The 20,979-nt window shown below is 36.4% G+C and overlaps 1 protein-coding gene across 4 annotated transcripts in view; it reads right to left on the reverse strand.

The window, feature by feature from the left end:
- The window catches only part of LOC106074612 (beta-1,3-galactosyltransferase 1-like), a 55,281-nt gene extending 35,722 nt beyond the window's left edge, over nucleotides 1-19,559 (reverse strand). Inside the window, exons 1-2 of one of the 4 annotated variants that reach the window (XM_056003869.1) lie at nucleotides 19,362-19,559; nucleotides 2,286-2,518 (exon numbers count right to left, since the gene is read on the reverse strand). In XM_056003869.1, coding sequence (XP_055859844.1) covers nucleotides 2,286-2,350 — 65 coding nt within the window. In that variant the 5' untranslated portion in view covers nucleotides 2,351-2,518; nucleotides 19,362-19,559. Of the gene's footprint in view, nucleotides 1-2,285; nucleotides 2,519-4,686; nucleotides 4,793-6,369; nucleotides 6,912-8,248; nucleotides 8,573-19,361 lie in introns of those variants that run through there. The other 3 variants (XM_056003867.1, XM_056003870.1, XM_056003868.1) reach the window with 3 other exon arrangements.
- Nucleotides 19,560-20,979: the final 1,420 nt, after the last annotated feature.

Consider the following 20,979-nt stretch of genomic DNA (forward strand, 5'->3'; position numbering starts at 1 on the left):
TTTGAGTTTGAGTTTGAGTTTAGGCACATCGGTAGAATTTAGGCCAATAAAATAATTAATTACCAATAGTTAACTAACTGATTATTTTTTTAAATTGATACTTGTGTTGTCAGATAAAAGAAATAATTATGCAAAATGTCAGCTTGATCCGAGATTGGGTGTGGAAGAAATAGCGTGTACAAATTTTTTTTACCAGACAGACCGAGTGATTTGATATTAGCTATTGTTACGTTTTGTTCTAGGATGAGACTCTTTGAACACTACACCAACACAAAACGTCATAGTTTATAATTAATATATTCTTCATGAACACTGTCAACACTATTTAGTTTCTAGTCCTCCATTTTTGTTTTGTAAAATGTTTTGTAAAATGTTTTACATGTTTCGGATGTTCCTTCAGAGTTGAAGATAGTTTACTTCCTAGTCCAAACCTCCCGCAGGACGACGGGGGATGGGAGCGGGCAGCGTTTGAACCCGGGACCATAGATAAATCTGAACGACAGTCCAGCGTGCAAACCCCACGACCAGGCAGCCATCCATTTGGTCCACTCACTTCTTTCAACAGGCATTCGCACCATTTCACATTTACACTACGGTGCGCGCGTAACAGCTATGTAAAAACCAGCAAACGACAAGATCTGGGGATCCAACAGTTATCAAATGATAAACTAAACCATTCTCCAATGTATAATTATGATATATAAACTATAGCTAATATCAAATCAAATCAAAGGGAATCCAAAAACTATTAGCCAACATCAAACCTAATAAAGCGTCTGGACCTGATGGTATTCCAGCTAGATTACTCAAAGAACTAAGCAATGAGCTAGCACCAGTGTTCAAAATACTTTTTCAGGCATCTCTTAACCAGGGCAGAGTACCAAGGGACTGCAAAGAAGCTAATGTCACCCCTCTATTTAAAAAAGGAGAAACATCGGACCCAGGAAACTACAGATCAGTATCACTTACCAGCATCACATGTAAAATCCTAGAACACATAATATGTAGCAATATCATAAGCCACTTAGACAAACATAATGTCCTTACTCCATACCAACATGGCTTTAGGAAATATAGATCATGTGAAACACAACTAATAGGACTAATTAATGATTTTTCAAAAGGTTTAGACAACAGTGAACAAATAGATGCTATCTTACTAGATTTTTCCAAAGCTTTTGATAAAGTTCACCACCATAGTTTGCTTAAAAAATTAAAATATTTTGGCATTGATGGTCCATTGCATCAGTGGATTAAAGATTTTCTGATAGGGAGAGAACAAACTGTAATAATAAATGGCTCTAAATCAACACCGATACAGTAAACGATTTACCAAATTGCATTAGTTCAGGAACAAAAGTCAGATTATTTGCAGATAGTTGCATAATATATAGAACAATAAAAACAACACAAGATACAGAAATTTTACAAAGAGAATTAGATGAATTACAGAAATGGGAATCAAATTGGAGCATGTCTTTCCACCCAGAAAAATGTCAGTTGTTAAGAGTAACAAAAAAACTAAAACAAATTAATTCCACTTATCTTATTCATGGCAAACCAGTAACACAGACTAAAAACGCAAAATACCTAGGTGTTATAATAAATGAAAAACTGTCATGGAATCCCCATATTGATGAAGCTATCAAAAAATCAAACAAAGCATTAGGGTTTATTGAAAGAAATTTCTATAAATCAAATAAGAACATAAAACTAAAAATGTTATTTAACCTTAGTTAGGCCAATAATAGAATATATATATATATTTGTTATGAATCTCACTGCTCTATGTTGTGTCTGTTTGAGCTTCTTAATGTTTTCTTGAGTTGAGGGGTACCAAACAGAGGATGCATATTCTATTATTGGCCTAACCACATGATCAGCGCGAATTCAATGTATTGTTTCTCCCATTGAGGCTCCCCGACTCTTTCACGTAGAGACCAGGACACCACGTAGTACAATAGTCACACCATTCAATGAGCGCCATATTCAATGGAAACCACATTCAACAACGCCTATCTGTCCTCCCTCCATTAAGTTGGCCAACTTTGTCAAGAAGGGAAGAGTCCAAATCAATCATATTTTTTTTACTCCCAATCCCCCCCCCCCTTTCCCATGCAGTCCTCGAGTGTAACACGTCTATTTATGTGGCAGCATGTTATACACAACATGTTGTACCTTTACTTTGCCTGTTTTGAGCAATAGGTGGCAACGCATGTAAAGTTTTAACTTCCTATTCTTTGGGTCTCTAAAAATAGCAACAATTAAAAAAAACAACCACTCACTTTGTTTTATTCACAGTAGTAATCTCGACATCTATCAAACTCTGTTTGGAGCCTGCAATATCCATTGTGAGGACAGAAATAATCCAGGAAAGAGTCTCCACCACTCACTGTTAATAGATCGATATCTACCCTACACGACCACCTCGAACACACAGACCAGCACCAGACACCATGTAGTTCTAGTCCAACTTTGACTTCTTACACAGATGCTCGTCTGGACTCTCCAGTGCGACCTGTATACAAGAAATAGATAAATAACGTCACGTGACTTTTAACTTTGACTCTGAAACGTAAACAAACGAAACTCGATGACTCGGCGCTTGAACACTACAAAAGGTAAACCTTGGGGGGCTGTTACATTCAATGGTATGGTTGTTACAGGTAAACAGTATAAATGTCCACCATATACGACTGTTACAATGTAAAGGATATGATTATTACCCTAACGACATCATAGTTACATAATAAAGTTTAAAGTACATGTCAACATTGTTAAAAGTCAAGTTCCCCTTTCAGATCTTGCGATCTATAGGGCAGATGATGTTAAGGTCAACTGTTTCTATGGCCAACGGTTAACAAGCAGGGTGTTATGTGGCCAGTACAACGACCAACCGCCTTTACTTTCCCCAAATGAAAGTCAGGTACCCATTAGAGTTGGGTGGACCCAGGGGCGCCCTAAAAATCCCGAAATTCAAAATCCCAGTCTTCACCGAGATTCGAAGCCAGGACCCCAGGTCAGCCACCTCGCCTCCTGTCAACATTGTTACACGGTTAGTAAAGTAAAGATCCCCCTTTCAGACCTTGCGATCTATGGGGAAACCTCATTTGTCTATATGGCCGAAGGTTAACTAAGGTGCCAAGGGGCCAGCAAAAGGACCAACCGAATTACTTCCCAACATATGTAAGGTACCAATTGGAGTTGGGTGTCTGGGGCTTCCTAAAAAACCCTGACTCAAAATCCCAGTACACAGTGAATTCGAACTGGATAAATTAAAAGTATAATTTTGAAGAAACGGCCCACAGACTGCTTGCATTTAATTTAAAATAGTTTTATTTTTAACAACACAGCACGGCGTCTCGATAGGCGAAGAGCTTTACAAGCAGCAGTGGACATAGAAGTGATTCAACGATCGAATTAATAGTTCTGATTGTAATGAGCACATATAATAGAAAAAGTAAAGTTCCCCTTTCAGACAATGGGGGTCTATATTTCAGATGATGTAAATGCCATCTGTTTATGTGGCCAACGGTTAACGAGGGTGTCATGTGGCCACCTTTACTTTTCCCACAACTAATGACTGGTACCCAATAGAGCTGGGTGGACTCAGAGGCGCCCAAAAGATCCCGAAATAAAAAAACTTATATCAACTCACTCCGTCTATCAGTCTAATGCAAATTTTGTACATGTTATTTATCCCACTTCCCATTTATGGTCAAGTTTAAACTGTGCACAATTATTCATTGTCCCTAGCAAAGCACGAATCAATTAAAAAAAATTAACCAATTAATCACATCCATGGGCTCCTTAACCCACAATTGGATTCCCAAGACCGGATGTCGATCCCCACGTGGGATTCATCTGTATGCTTACATGTATTGATTAAAGACCATAATGGACCTCATTCACCAATCGTAGACAAACAACATTTAACCATGTGATAATATTGATAAAACAATGAAAATATCGTTTCACGTGACAGCCTTTATGGATTACGTAATTTGTATAGAAGAGATAGAGAATCACGTGGCTAAATGTTGTTTGTTTACGATTGGTGAATGAGGTCCATTGCTGTATTGATTACACCATAATTGCTGTAATGATTAGAACATAATTGCTGTAGATATTGAACATACCTACGCAAAATTTGATATATTTATAGTACATATAATTCTTTGTTCTAGAATCTAGATCTTTTGTTTGTTTGTTCGCATCATACAAGCCATACTGAACCAATGACAAACATTAAAACGACTTCATCAGTTTCGATATAAATTACTTTTGTTCACCTTATGAGAATTGTAAGAAAGATTTTCTAAAACACAACATGCCTGATCAACTTTCAAAGTTTTAAATGTATTATTATTTAACTCTTTGTTGTTTTTTAAACCGAAAAAGGCAAAATGGTTTCGTTCGTCCCCCCCCCCCCCACACACACATTCCACCCGACTATCCCAACCAAATTATCTATAATGGATCTAGCTAGAAAGTGCATACGATATTATTTGGTGACGAGTGTAAATAAAGAAACAATAATAAAGTAGGCCCCTATAGCCAATGGATAGAAAACGTATAAATTAGAAAGCCAATTGTCTTCGCTTCCCAATAATCAGACTGTCATTTCACTGGCTTGTTTTGAAAGTAATCCCTACACGTAGATCTAGCACAGACTTAGTTTCTCACCATCCAAAGGAAATGTTTTCATTACGAACAGGCAAGTGGAGAACGCAGTTAAACAGTGTCTCTGACAGTACTTGAATAATGAGGAACACACCGGCAGCACACAACACGCGAAACTCTGCTGACCCAAACACGCCAATTACTTTCTCTTATCCAGCGTTTCTCAAACTATGAGCCTCTCAACAAAAAAAAATGGGGGGGGGGGGGGGAGCTGGGCGACTAACGAAAAAGTTTTAATTTTATTGTATTCATCCATCCATGTTTGATGATAACCTAGTAAAAAGGCATAAATAATAATAATTAACAGACGGAAATATTACAAGGACTTTAAAAAATGTATAGATTTCAAAACGTCTCGACTTTCCTATGTAAGACTTTCCTGTGTTAGACTTTCCTGTGTAAGACTTTCCTGTTTAGACTCTCCTGTGTAAGACTTTCCTGTGTTAGACTTTCCTATGTTAGACTTTCCTGTTTAGACTCTCCTGTGTAAGACTTTCCTGTGTTAGACTTTCCTGTGTAAGACTTTCCTATGTTAGACTCTCCTGTGTAAGACTTTCCTATGTTAGATTTTCCTGTGTTAGACTCTCCTGTGTAAGACTTTCCTATGTTAGACTTTCCTGTGTTAGACTTTCCTATGTTAGACTTTCCTATGTTAGACTCTCCTGTGTAAGACTTTCCTATGTTAGATTTTCCTGTGTTAGACTCTCCTGTGTAAGACTTTCCTATGTTAGACTTTCCTGTGTTAGACTTTCCTATGTTAGACTTTCCTATGTTAGAATGTTCGAACTTCTGCCAACTATTGTGCATCGTTATGTTGACAACCAAAAATAAAAAGTCCCGCGACAAAACGTCTTGAAGACGATCTTAAAACGATCACCCCCCCTCCCCCCATTACAGACGTACGTACGCTGTATGTAACTTGAATATATAATAGTATTGCCCAGTGCTATCTTCTTCTTTTTATTTATAAATTGTTCTGATTTTTTTTTTTTTACTAGAATGCATAGCGTGGAAGAAAACACTCCAACATCAGGCCGCCCCCATTCTTTTTTACTTTTTAAAACCTTTTTTTTTTTTACTTATTTCGTTCTTCACTAAAGAAAACGTTCGCTCAGACCGCAGGAATTCTTAACACTATAAAATAATCTACAAAACAATATTTCGCGGAGAAAAAAATTGAATAAATGGACAAGCATTAATGAGCATTATATGTAAATGTGCATTCGAAACATATTGTAAAAATAATCCAATATATAACCGGTCAATTGTGTTTCTTTTCTTTTTCAGTACCGGTACATTAAGATTTCTAAAAGCCCTTCCGGACCTCACACTGAGAGCCTACAGCGCTTCTTAAGTACACTAGCCCTAGCTAGCTAAGGTGAGTGCGAATGAAATTGTTTGAGAAACACTGTCTCACTTTCGTTTTGAGGATAAACCTTCCTTCTTGCTACAGTAGAGTTGTTTACATAGTCAGGCTGCATCGTTTGGGCCAATCAGCTAGCCTTGTTTAGTCAGAGGCAAATCCTGCTGTTCTTAGACAGGCCTATTTTCTTATCACTTACACAAAGTATATTTAAATCCTGAATACAAATTCCGCAGTAAATACACACACCGTAAAATCGTCGCCATCGATTATGATGATGGTACCAACTATTTTTTTTTTTACCTTCATCAGATTAAATATACCTATATCCATATGAGTCAATACCGTTGCTAGCAGGACCGGCCTTAGGCATAGGCAAACTAGGCAGTCGCCTATGGCCTCCGATTTAAAGAAATAGCGAAACTTGTCCTCAATGTTATTGTTGAAGTACACTAGATTTAAAAAAAATGTTATTATTTTATTTATTTCGCTATTTTTTATTTTTTCTAATTCATTTGGGAACACCAAATTCACATTACTATATGGACCTCATTCACCAATCGTAAACAAACAACATAGAGTCACGTGCTTCTCTATCTCCTCTATACAAGTATTACAAAGTACGATCTAATTTTAATCAACAATGATTATCACGTGACAATTTTTTTTTCGTTGTTTTATCAATATTATCACGTGACCGTTGTTTTGGTGAATGAGGTCCATTATCAAAGGCCGGCTCAGCTGTCAGCAGCATTGCAAGTAAATGCAAGTGTGTAGATAGAAAGCCACTCACAACTAATCAACGCGAATTTAGATAGATCTAAAGACTATGCGTACTATGGGCTTAACATATCAATTTCACTGACAATAGTGTATTGTCCTAAACCAGTGTTTCCCAAACTGTATTCGGCTAGGCCTGATTGTGTGTTACAAGAACTAGGCCCTACTTGAAAAAAACTGCCCTAAACATTGTAGGCCTACATATAAACAATTTTCACTGTGACTGTGTGGGACTGCTCTTCAAAAAATATAGATTTAAATCTACTAAAGACTCATAGAAGTTTGATTCTGGAGTCTTAATATTAAAGTATATTTAAAAAAAGAAATCTAGATAATACTACGTATAGATCTATAAAGAGATTTGATCTACCCATAATTTAACCACGTTAAAAAAAGAAAGTAATAATCTGTCCCTGTTATTACCGTATTACCTTCCACTGTGTGGCTTTAAAATTTTATTTTTAAATGGTAGATCTATATAGATCTATATATATGTAATCTACCTCAACGACTGATTTTTTGTTGTTGTTGAAAATGTTGGTGTGCATACTATCCTACTATACATTCTACATAGAATAATATAGTAGAGATCTAGATAGTAGAATAATAAATAAATAAGTATATAAGTGAATTCTAGGCCTACGTATAGGGCCTACACACCATAAAACATTTCCTAGGCCTCGGTTTAGATCTTGATATATTTTATTTATCTAAATATAATATAGGTCTTGATTATATAATTGTATATATTTATATTTCAATCTAGAATTCTAGATCTAGTTATTCTAGGTCTACTAGATTCTAGATCTAGACTGTAGAGAATCTGGAATAATCTAGATAACACTAGACCTATAGTCAATATATTCTAGACTCTAGATCTAGATTGACTTTATTATAATCTAAACTAATACTAGACTCTAATACTCTGATTAGTCTAATATGCTACTAGATCTAGATCTAGTCTCTCTATGCATAGTATATTAGACTAGATCTATTATAGTTAAATCTAGTAATTCTATATATTATATTATACAGATCTAATATATATTATTTATTTATTAATAATATATAATTAATAATAATATAATATTATTATTTTTATAGGGAAACATTCGTCTCTCGAGTCTCGAGACGTAAAATGCCAGACTAGATTCTATACAGATCTTTAGAATCTTAGACTTAGACAATGAGACATGGCCATGGGTATTATTACTAAAACTAAAGAATATATTCTCTCTATATAATTATACAGATCTAGAATACTAGATCTATCTAATAATCTATTATAAATAATAATCTGGAATAGATCTAAGCTCTAGAAGAATTAGAAAAGGTCTAGATCTAGATCTACTAGACTAGAGGCCTCTCTAAAATCTATATTTTTGAGTGACTAGATTAAAATTTATTAACATCATCACTTACACCAAAATTTGAACAGTAAATATCCCCGCAGTGTGCTAAGAACAAGTTACAATAATCAATACAGTCAAAAAAGTAATTAAATCCTGACATCGAAATGTCTGCACACATTCACATAGTATAGGCCTAATTATAACATTTTATATTGTTCATCTCTAAATTCTAGCCATAACCTAGCATCATACAATCCACTTTCTCTTTTTTTTGGAAGGAGACAAGAGCCTTCTGTGTTTTGTTTTTGTTTTCTAACACTGGCATGCGATGCCAAGAATAGCACGCCATCAGTGTGTAGGCCGAAGCACGCTCGATAGTGTGAAGAAGGGTGAGAGACCTCGCGAACAAGGACCGATGCCAAGAGTTGTCCAGGTTTTTTTTTTTGGTCTGCCTCCACACACTAAGCGTGCCTGACAAGATAGGAGTATAGATTCAGTATGGCAAGGTCGTCTTGATAATTATGCAATGTAGGTCGTCAGTCTAGCAGTCTAGCTAGATCTCTATCTCTATGATGGAGGACCGGACTCGCGTCATTAAAAAAAAAAAAGAGTTAACATGGCCTAGTGTGATTATTATACAATAAATGTCTATAGGTCTTGATCTAGATCTATTTTTAATGTTGACTAATAATAATTTTTTTATTGGAATATTTGGGGGGGGGGGGGGGGGTTAACCTCAAAACCATATTATTGAATTGAGGTTTTAACCTCAAAACTGCTCAGGATCGAGAGAGGTTTGATTAACAGAATCAGCAACACATCAGAAGTCAAAAGAAAACGTCCTGACGCCAGTTTCCAAGCAGAAGGCAGGATGGTGCAAAATAAAGTCTGCGAAGTAGGGGACATGAAATAAGGACCAAGAAGGAAACGCTGAAAGGTGGTACTTTTAAGTTGTTAGTCCAAAGACTAAGAAAGACTTTAAATCAAAAGCATGACATTGATCATCGTTTTGGATGAAAGCGGGACATTGACTGTCCCGCCCGGACTTTATATGAAAAGCGTGACAGACGGTCCGAAACGGGACTGCCCCGCCTGTCTGGTCATCTTAAGTAAGTCGAAGGATCTAAGTCTAAGTAAGTCTATGTACAATATGTATATACAATAAATAATTGTTTAAACTTTCAACTTGATCCGATACTGAGTGTGGGAGAAGCAGGGCCGCCGCTACCATTTGTGCATTGCACGCAGGCGGCCGAATGTAAGGTGCGGCCAAATCATTATTCTATTCCTTTTTTTTAAAATAGATTTTTGGTTTAATAATAACAAAAATTACTTATATATTTTTAACAATTTTAATGATTTCATTATTCTTTGAAAAAGTGGAATATATTCGTACAATAAAAAGTTATTTTGGAAACTTAAAAAAAAAAAAAAGCGCGCCAGGGATTCCCACGGGTTCTTCCATTGGCGCCAACTCTCTCCTGGCCTTGAAACAAATATTACAAACAACCCGGGAAAATTCGAGTCGAATAGCCCTCCATGGAAGTAGATCTAGTAATTAGAAAGTCAATTTTAAAACATTGTCACTTTTATTTGAAATGGCTGTTTGTTGAGAGTGGAATATTTTTGGCCGATTATAGAGTGTAGATGTAGATCTACATTAAGTTCTTTTGTGTTCTAGTTTAAAATACATTTTAATTATCTTCTTTTCGTAGTAAAATCAGTTTTTTTTTTATAAATATCTAATATTAGAACGACTTAACCATTTAATTATAATTAACAGTATTTAATTTTTTTTTTTAAATTGTGCAAGTATTCCGTATTTGATTATTATTTAGATTATTCTGTTTTGCATTATTGATCATCTGTATCTTTAATGCAGCGTTTCTAAAACTTTGGGTCCCCCATGGGGGGAGGGGGGAGCAACTTCTTGACAAAAAGGGGTGTTATAAAGTGTGTGTGTTTCCTAGGCGACGGTAAGAAGAGGTTAAGCGATTGATTGGTGGTTATGCATTGAGGAGGATTAAATTAGTGAAACGACAGACAATCTTGAGACATGAAAGAGTAAAGACGTTGTTTTGTGGTTAACTAGATTTCGTTTAAATATCAGTTTATTTCATAAATATTAGGTCTCTAGCTCAAGTAAAATCTGTGAATATTGTAATAACAGTTAGGCTATATTGAGTTTATGTTCACATAAGAAGTTTTTTAAAGTTATTTAAAGTGTATTTATTAAAAATATAAAAAGCCTACATTGGTTCAGTTGTACTAGCTGTTTGGAGCGACAAGCCAACGACCAACAAGGAAAGGGGGTGTGTGAAAAAATGTTTTTTTATTTTCAGTGTAATTTATCTAAATAATATTAAATTACATGTATAGAAATTAGAATATCTTTAAGTAGGAGACGCTGTTTTATCTTCTTATAAGAACCTTGTTAAATATAGACCGCTTTTTGCGAGGCGCGTATGCAAAAATATGGGTGAAAACGTTTTGAAGAAAACATTTTAAAATGTCTCCGCTAGTGTGATTCTTCTGGTTTTTTTTGGTCTCAGAATGGTCGAGTTTCTTCTGTCTATTGCACTTCTTTATAGGGACGACTTTGGTGTGGAAAAAAAACAAACCTCCACGGCAGAGACTTCTTACTTAACAGGAAGAATATATTTTAAAAGATCTAGCCCATTACAGACGTCCGTGCGCAATATGTAGGCCTACATAGAATTCCCTCGCATAATAGGCCTACTATTGGCCAGGGCTGCCTCTTTATAATTAGATTTAATATGACCCTCGACTTTTTTATTAGGATGAATAATGCGTTCTGAAAGAAAACACATCAATATTAGCCTTTCTTTTTTTTTCATTCTCTCTTCTTACTAAGAGAAAAAGGCCAGAAGACGCTTAACGCCGAGTCTTGCCCGGAATCAAACCCTTTGCCGACTTGAACGAAAACCTGCCGCATTTTCAATTCTATCTCCAGGAAGAAACTTTTACAGCGCTCAAAATTTATGTACGCAACACTATTTCGGAATAAAACAACTGTCCATAGAAACTGAATCATTTTAGTGATATTTCATTACCTAAATTTGGATTCTTTACATAGTGTTAAAAAAATAAATGAAACCTAAAAATTGTGTTATAATTAAGACTAAGTTTCTTTTCTTTTTCATTACATTCTTTTTAAAAAATGCAAAGTTAAAATTGAAAAAAAAACAACAAAAAAACATCTTAGAGGTCATGGGGTTACGACAACGATGCAAATAGGATCGGAAAAAGGGATGGAACAAAATGGATTTAAATCAAAGAGCGTTTTAGGTCACAGCGTCCAGCTCAGTCTTAATGAGTTTTTTTTTTCTAAAAAAATAGGGGCGACATGTTTTAATTTCGCACGCAGACGGCCACAACCCTCGCGGAGAAGTAACATGTGCAGCTATCTTAGGGTACAAAATACTTCATATTTATTCACATCCGAGAATAACGAAGGATTAATCCACTTTGTTGATATAAAACCAAATAATGAATTACCAGTAGTTCATTGAGTCATTGTTGTTTTTTTCCTTGATTCATGTATCATCTACGCCAGTGATTCCCAAAGTGGTCTATATAGACCCCCAGGGGTCTACGAAGACTTCCAAGGGGTCTACGAAAGTGAAAAAATAAATTGGGGGTCTATGAGATGTCCATGGGGGTCTACGATAGTGGATTTCATTTAAGCAAGTCATGACTTTAATTTTCACACCCCGTTAATTTAACTATTTCATACACTTATAAATAGATAATAAATAAATACTTTAAATAGCTTAAATCCTTCAATATGTAACTAATGTTGAACACAATAATCTATACTGTACAGCGTTCATTACTTAAAATTGGGATTCCTTCTTTCCTTGTCAAACAGGGGCTGTCTAAGTGCCTTTTTATGACCATATGAAACTAATTACACTGGAGGATTATTTGAGACGAGGCTACCCTGATAAAAAGATAAAGGTGTGAAAAAATTTCGAAAACTCAAAGATAAAGTTCAGAATAGATCCACAACATCTCTCTTCGACATCATATAGAGAAGATGATGGTTTGTGAGCGTCTTACAATATCTCTTTACTTATAACAAAATACGTAAAACACTATAGAAAAAACATTGATTTTACCAGCTGTTGAAGTAGTGTTAAAACTATTTCACAATAATCTACATCTGATATTATGAAACGAATTTTTTAAGTAACACTACAGTTCAAGGGCACATCAATGGGATGAGATGTAGCATTAAAGCTGAAAACTGCATATAATGGTCGTCGGCTCCATATTTTTCCCCAGGGTTGACCCACCAAACCTTGCATGCATGGCAGCAGAGGTTTGAATTCTGTTTTCCTTTGGCTAGGTGGGCTGCAAACCTTAAGCCACCAGTTACTCACCTTCGCCCCTTCTCCTGTTGGTGAAAACAGTTCGCGAACCCAATATTTGAGCAACACATGAAAGATCAAGAAATACACGAGAAACTGCTCTTCGCCAAAATCTTTTACAATGATACTTAAGGCAAATTAACTAATATTTAATGTTTGAGGGACTACTTCATAGAACAACAAATTCCTATATGAAACATCAGATCCGTAGTAAGAGACGAGGAACACGCAAAACAACAACAACAACATTTCCAGCGTGTTCCAGCAATACATATTAATTATTATTTTTATTGGTTTAAATTTGAATTTTATCAATAACAAAGATCTGTGTATCTGTCTAGCTGATAATGTAGCTTTAAATTAAACTGTACAGCAAGGTCAAGCGGTCAACATTATCAAGAAATTGTATATTGTTCATGATCCTTTAGATTGCTCACCGCACTTCATGACAGTTGAATTCATCGTCCCAAATATAGGAACATAGACTATTGTCCATGGAATTAACTGTAACAAAAAATATAGATCTTGAGATCTGAAGGGGGGATAACCCTTGAGGGACTATGGGAACGACATGGCCTAAATTGTGCCGGTGTGCCAAAAACTTAAAATATCAAATATTATATCCAGGGGCGGACTGGCTATACGGGCAAATGCCCGGTGGGCGTGTACCAAATGGGCCGGTCTGGTCGCGACCAAAGAAAAAAATATTTTTTTTCAATGCAGACAACTTTAAAAAAAAAATACAGCAGCGAGACACAGATGCCAGAACACGTTTCCTTTTTTTAAAAAAAATTATTTATTACTCCTAATTTTGTTTGAAATTCAACAAGAATAAAAAAAATGTACACTATACACTGTAGCCTACGTATTATCATTTGCAAAACGTTAGACCCTACTTTTTGCTATGCACGAGAGGCATTAACTTCAACACTTCTTTGGTGTCTTCGAGGTTGTGTTTGGCCTAATTATTTTGCTGGTCAGCATATACGTTTGATGACACTCCATTTTGTTTTTGCGCCTTCCCTCCTCCGTCTTTTCATCGTTCCATTGGCAGTTAACGAAAAAGAGGGATGAGAGAGGTTAAGTTAGAAAACATTGATACAACGCAGAAAAACAATTGGGGCGACAATTAGCTCTTTAACGGATACAACAGATACCAACACATATAGAACTACAAGGAAATGAGAAGGCTGACACACTCGCCAAGAGTGGGAGAACAAATTTACAATTAAATTGCACTCTATCCAGAAGAAATGAAGAAACTAATAGTAAATAACATAAATGAGAAATGGACACGCTCTCATGCGAATCACAAGAAAGATGATGCCCATTATATACTCTAATCTTACGACTCAGAACCGGACACAACAGAATGAGACAACATGTCCTTCAAAACTGCTCTCATTACCAAGAGGCCCGTACAATACACTGACCCCAAAACACCCCAATAGAAAGAAAACTATACGGAGAGCTTCCTGATTTGGAAACCACTGTGCAATTCATCTCATGTATTGGTCTATAGTCATCTAAAGGTTCCAACATAAAAATGAGAACGAGGAAAAAGAAGCTCTTCAACACTAGGTCCCTACTTAACGGGAATTAACTTTAACACACACAGCCACGAAATTGCAAACCACTCAACTTATTCACAGCTCAATATGAGATTTGTACAGAAAAAGTAAGTTTCCTTTTTGTTTATTTTAATAACATCGATCTAAAAATACTACACTTGAGGCTTACAAAAAAAAATATTATTTAATTTTAAAAAGACAAATCTAGATCTAAATCATTTTTTTTTACTATTATAATTAATGGCAAACTTATGCTTAGTATGAAGTCATTGATAATTTATAGGCTTACATCGCTGTCCCATCCGATATTTAATGAAAGGATCCACATATAGAAGCTAATTCGGTTCGGCTTCTCTACTCACTTAAAAAGTTTGACAACACTTTCTAATCTATTAATAGAGATTTATGCTTAATTTGAAAATTTACATACTGTATTGGTAGACTTTGTTATAATTATAGGCTACTCATTAATGCACCACAGAAAGTGACAGATGTATCACCAAAGTTCTATCTAGGATGAACATAATGACTTTCAGTACGTCAACTTATCGAACATTAATATTCATGTAGGTAGAGAGTAATGTAGACACCAAGCGACAAGGTAAGTCGACATTCTCCGATTTCGGTGTTCTACGGTTACATCCTCACGGACAAAAAAAATGTTTTACTTTTACAATATGAATTTTAAATACAAACAAACAATAAACCTTTTTTTTCTTGGCCAGTCTATGGTATATGTATATCTGCCCTGGCCTATAGTGCGCACTAAATGAATAACAATAGGGGTGGGCAGAAAAAAAATGTATGTTAATTTAAAGCATTTTTATTTTATGAACGTTTTCTCGGAGGTTCTCGTGAATCTATTTTGAGTCCAAACATGAATCTTAAGTGTAGAGGGGGAGGGGACTGACACTCACCACCCACAGACTACAACGACATGCATCAATTATAAAAACAGAGTCCAGCTTCAGACAGGCCATGCACATGCACGCAAAACACGTCCACAACTTAGGGTTCCACGCATGCGTCAATACAACATCCTAGGCCCCTTATTTGAACAGACAGACAGGTAGAAGACAGACAGGTAGAAAGATAGGTAGAAGACAGACAGGAAGAAGACAGACAGGTAGAAGACAGACAGGTAGAAGACAGACAGACAGAAGACAGACAGACAGGTAGAAGACAGACAGACAGGTAGAAGACAGACAGGTAGAAGACAGACAGGTAGAAGACAGACAGACAGGTAGAAGACAGACAGGTAGAAGACAGACAGACAGGTAGAAGACAGACAGGTAGAAGAAAAGACAGACAGATAGGTAGAAGACAGGAAGAAGACAGACAGACAGGTAGAAGACAGACAGGTAGAAGACAGACAGACAGATAGGTAGAAGACAGACAGGAAGAAGACAGACGGACAGGTAGAAGACAGACAGGTAGAAGACAGACAGGAAGAAGACAGACAGACAGGTAGAAGACAGACAGTAGAAGACACAGACAGACAGACAGGTAGAAGACAGACATCTAGAAGACAGATAGTAGAAGACATAGACAGACAGGTAGAAGAAAGACACAGACAGAAAGGTAGAAGACAGACAGACAGTAGTAGCCACAGACAGAAAAACAGGTAGAAGACAGACAGTTGGAAAACAGACAGACAGGTAGAAGACAGACGAACAGGCAGAAGACAGACAGACAGTAGTAGCCACAGACAGAAAAACAGGTAAAAGACAGACAGACAGTTGGAAAACAGACAGACAGGTAGAAGACAGACGGACAGTTGGAAAACAGACAGACAGGTAGAAGACAGACGGACAGGTAGAAGACAGAAGACTGACAGACCGAACACTAGGCTCATAATCACTAGGTTCCCACTACTGAACAATTCTATCACGCACTCAAGGACACGAGAATACGCAACGGACGTAAATAACTTCTCTTTTGAAGGAGCGTCTGTGATTCATAAGATTTTGAAGACAGAAAAAGACAAATCTAGATCTAAATCATTTCTTTTTTACTATTATAATTAATGGCAAACTTATGCTTAGTATGCTTAGTATGAAGTCATTAATGATGGAAATTCTTATAATAATTATGATAATTTATAGGCTTATAGCGCTGTCACATCCGATATTTAATGAAAGGAGATTTATATTTTCAATAAAGGGTCATGATATATTCATATACAATTCGCGTTTTTGAGAATGTACTTGTAAGTGCCTCTCTAACCGTTCTGCATTCTCTTCTTTTAATGGAATGGGTTGCCTGAGTCAGCCAGGAAAACCAATGACTTAGCATATTTTATGTCACAGATCAACATGCATGACTAGATTGACACATGAAATGCGTAGGACGTAACTATCTTATTTTTCGAAGAAACGTCTGTAGTCTATAAGTAATACCAAAAAAGTTTCAAATTCATTAAGGCTGCTATTGTAGTGTTTATAGTTTTCAGACTACATGCAATGTAAAATGAAATAAAAAATAAAATATAAATACATTATTTAATCCTACGCAAGCATACATCCAGTTTTCGATGAGTTATCAAACTGTATATATTTTGAAGAGAATTAGGCTTACACCTATAATATAACACCTGGGCGTAGCCGGGAGAAAGGGGGGGGGAATTCAAATCATCACTTGCCTCAGATCTCATAGTCTGAAAAGGACACTTTACTTAATGCCCCAGTCCAGCCAACTTAAGTAAACTACAATCACCGAATTTCCTAAGCGTAGCCACAAGGAGTTTTGTGGTTATCCCCCCCCCCTCCAATACAAAAACTAAAGCAAAACTAGTTACACATTTTCTACCAGTCGCTGGACTCCATTAATTAAGTGCAGTGAATAGCAGATTTGGTTTATGAATTTTTTGCGGAAGAGTAGCAAGCTTATTGCACTGTAGATAGGCTACCTCAAAATATGCATTTTTTTAAAGCTTAAAATAACGGAAAAAATGCTTCGGACCCAGCTGGGGGAGCAGACTGCCTAGCTGATCTTGGTGGTGTGTACTGTCTTTCCACTAATTAAAAGAAGAACCTACTCTAGGCTAAACAAAAAGCCCGAAAGAATGAAAAGTCAGAATGTAATGAAGATTAATTACATACATATATATTGCAGAGGGGGGGGGGTAGAAAAAATCCCCCCACCGAAAAACGCCCATGATATGACGCCATTCATTTGTGGGCCGCGTTAATATGGTTATGCTCGGGCCGATTTTGATACCCAGTCCGCCCCTAATCATAATCATGGAATTTATGTTACATTTGTATATTGTTCAGAATTAATTGATATAGCCTATATACATTACGTAGGCCTATAAAAAATCGGTTCTGAAGACCATGAATAGGCCTAAAGTAAGTATTAAAGGTTATGAATATTTATTAATCTGGGTTTATCTATATTTTATTGTCAATCTGGAAATATTAGTGAATTCTTTTTTTTTTTTTTTAATATAGCCTACTTTATTTCTTATACGGGAACAAATAGCTGTAGTAAGCAATAAGAATGCCATAAACTCTCTCTCAAAAAAAAAAAACAAAAAACAGAACAAATTGGAAGTGTTGGCGTTTAACTGTTCATTAACACATGGCGAGGTTAGTCATTAGTCACAACAATTAAGGTCATAGTGACCGAAAAAACATCTGGTGCGCTCTTCTATTACATCTTTCATAGACGTCATATACTTTGGTTTAGGTTTGGGTTAAAGATCTAGGTCTGTGGTAGGGTTAGAGATCTAGGTCTGTGGTAGGGTTAGAGATCTAGGTCTGTGGTAGGTTAGAGATCTAGGTCTGTGGTAGGGTTAGAGATCTAGGTCTGTGGTAGGGTTAGAGATCTAGGTCTGTGGTAGGTTAGAGATCTAGGTCTGTGGTAGGGTTAGAGATCTAGGTCTCGTCTGTGGTAGGGTTAGAGATCTGGGTCTGTGGTAGGGTTAGAGATCTAGGTCTGTGGTAGGGTTAGAGATCTAGGTCTGTAGTAGGGTTAGAGATCTAGGTCTGTGGTAGGCTAGAGATCTAGGTTTGTGGTAGGGTTAGAGATCTAGATCTGTGGTAGGGTTAGAGATCTAGGTCTGTGGTAGGTTTAGAGATCTAGGTCTGTGGTAGGGTTAGAGATCTAGGTCTGTGGTAGGGTTAGAGATCTAGGTCTGTGGTAGGCTAGAGATCTAGGTCTGTGGTAGGGTTAGAGATCTAGATCTGTGGTAGGGTTAGAGATCTAGGTCTGTGGTAGATTAGAGATCTAGGTCTGTGGTAGATTAGAGATCTAGATCTAGGTCTGTGGTAGGGTTAGAGATCTAGGTCTGTGGTAGGGTTAGAGATCTAGGTCTGTGGTAGGTTTAAAGATCTAGGTCTGTGGTAGGTTAAAGATCTAGAGGTAGGTCTGTGGTAGATTAGAGATCTAAGTCTGTGGTAGATTAGAGATCTAGATCTAGGTCTGTGGTAGGTCTATTCATTAGCTTCTGTTACTAAATGGTCACGAAAATAAAATATGTCAAGGTCAATATATTCTAAGTGTCTGCTACGCTTTTAGGCCCTACAGCATTTAATATAAAAGTCGGTGGAAGCGTGTAGGAGAGCTAAAAATAGATAGGAAAGCTCAAGAGTGATAAAAAGAAAAAAGCTTCTACCACTCATGACAATGACATGGACAATCGAGATGCCACTGGACACTACTGGACACTATTTTAGGATGACAAAATGAAAGAAAGGGAACAAAACTGAAAATTCGGGTTCCATTATTTATTGTGCTTTATTTGGACACTATCACTGTCTTTGTCTCATTTGAATGAATATATATCTATCTCTATCTATCTATCTATTAGCCCATTGAAGTAGATATCCTTCAGAGACGCTGGATATGTATAGGTCACACCCTTTGCAAGTCTGCCTCCAACACAACAAGGCAAGCCCTAACCTGGAACTCCCAAGGAAAGAGGAAGAGGGGACGGCCCAGGAATACATGGCGCCGGGATTTGGAAGCAGATGCCATGCAGATGGGCAAGACAGTAGGGGAGACTCCCACAGAACTGAGACGTCTGGCTCTCTGGACACTATGGAGGAAGATGCTTGGTGGCCTATGCCCCACCAGACGGGACCACAGGCAGAGATGAGATGATAATAATCATTATTAAAGTATTAAATTTTAGTTTGTTGTGGCCCCTGTGAGGATGAGGCACTAGACAACTGCGCTGTCGCTGTAGTGCTTTTATTCTGGCACTGTTCCTTACCTTGAAGTAATTCGTTCCCAGACACTCTGTGGTTCAGTCAAGCAGCACTGGTATAATCCACATAGGACTTCCTAAGCCGTCTTCAGTAAGCATTCAGATTTTATCCAGGTGTCAGCAAGGTGTTTATTTGCATTTGAAATATTTGTTGATTTATTCACGTTTAAAGCAACGGATTATGTTATTGGGATTGACACTACATCAATGTCTAAGTGATAACACCAGTAATAAACTATTTACGGTACCACTTCTAACCAAGTTATCAACAAGAACGGTGGCGGCGCAAGATCTAAATTTTATATGAGCTAAGTATATTTTGCGAGGCCCTCTTATATTCTATAAACATCAAAAAATATAAAAGAAATACTTTAAAAAGTAGATATATCAATTATTTTGGATCAGTCATGTAGATAAATTCGTAATAGATCTAGAATCTAGACTAACAATAATAAATCTGTGCGATTAGAGATATTTTTACCAATTGTTTTTGTTTAGCACAATTGCTTGCATTTAGTTTTCTTAATACGTTATGATCCTAGCACTTGTCTGGACCAATTGGGAAAGGGTGGGGGAGAGAGAAGGGGACATCGCTGTGAATGTTACCGTGATCGCTTTTTAAATACATTAATAAAAAAAATTGAACGACCTGAATTCGAAATCAATGGCTAAATCCTCCTCAACTCTATATACTAATCAATGTGCCAGGCAAGTGCTTAGGTAAAAACAAAAATATTGCTAGTTTCAAACTTTTCTCTCTACAAAGTATAAAGAGGACTAATTCAACTTATACTACCACATCATTCAAGTAAAGCTTCTCTCTCTTGTTCGAGATGCCAAACAAAATAATTTATTACCAATAGTTAATTAATTAATTGGCTAATTTTTTTTTTATTATTGATTCTTGTTTTGTCAAGTAAAAGAAATAAGTGTGCGAAATCTCACCTTGATCCAAGATTAGGTGTGGGAGAAATAACGTGTACAAACTTTTTACCAGACAGACAGGAAGAATGAGTTGATGTAAGTTTTGTATAAAAAAAATGGACACAAAACTGTCAAATTTATATTTTAAAAATGTCATGTAATAAAAGTAAGTGTTCTGTTGTCCCAGAGAAATAAAAAAAAATTACTGTAGACATTAAAAATAATAATTAATAAACAGAGACTTTGTGTTGATACAAGTAGACATTGAAGACTACCCTTTTAGTACGTCACATCCGTTCAAGTACTTTCTCACAAAAACATTAACAACAAACAATGACGCAATATAAACATATTAGCACATCCTTCCTTTTAAAGTTGTTATCACATCCTTCCTTTTATAGTTATCACATCCCTCCTTTTAAATGTCTTAAGATTGATATCTACTAGGAACTTAAACAACTCCAAAGATTGAGGATGAGTGCAGTGTTTCACGTGACTACGCAAACCCAGATGCAACCTGGAATTTTGTTAATAAATATAGGTTATTACAACCTCCGCTGAAAGGAGCTTTTCAAAAGTAAAGTTTACAAAATGTTGAAATTATTGCCTAGCGTAACTTCGAAGCGCGTAGCCCCTCGCCTATGCCATGTGCCGACTCTGAAAAAGATTATTTATTAGACCCAACAGTATGATTTATTCA

The sequence above is a fragment of the Biomphalaria glabrata genome, chromosome 11 (genome assembly GCF_947242115.1).
Source record: "Biomphalaria glabrata chromosome 11, xgBioGlab47.1, whole genome shotgun sequence".
Taxonomy (NCBI): domain Eukaryota; kingdom Metazoa; phylum Mollusca; class Gastropoda; family Planorbidae; genus Biomphalaria; species Biomphalaria glabrata.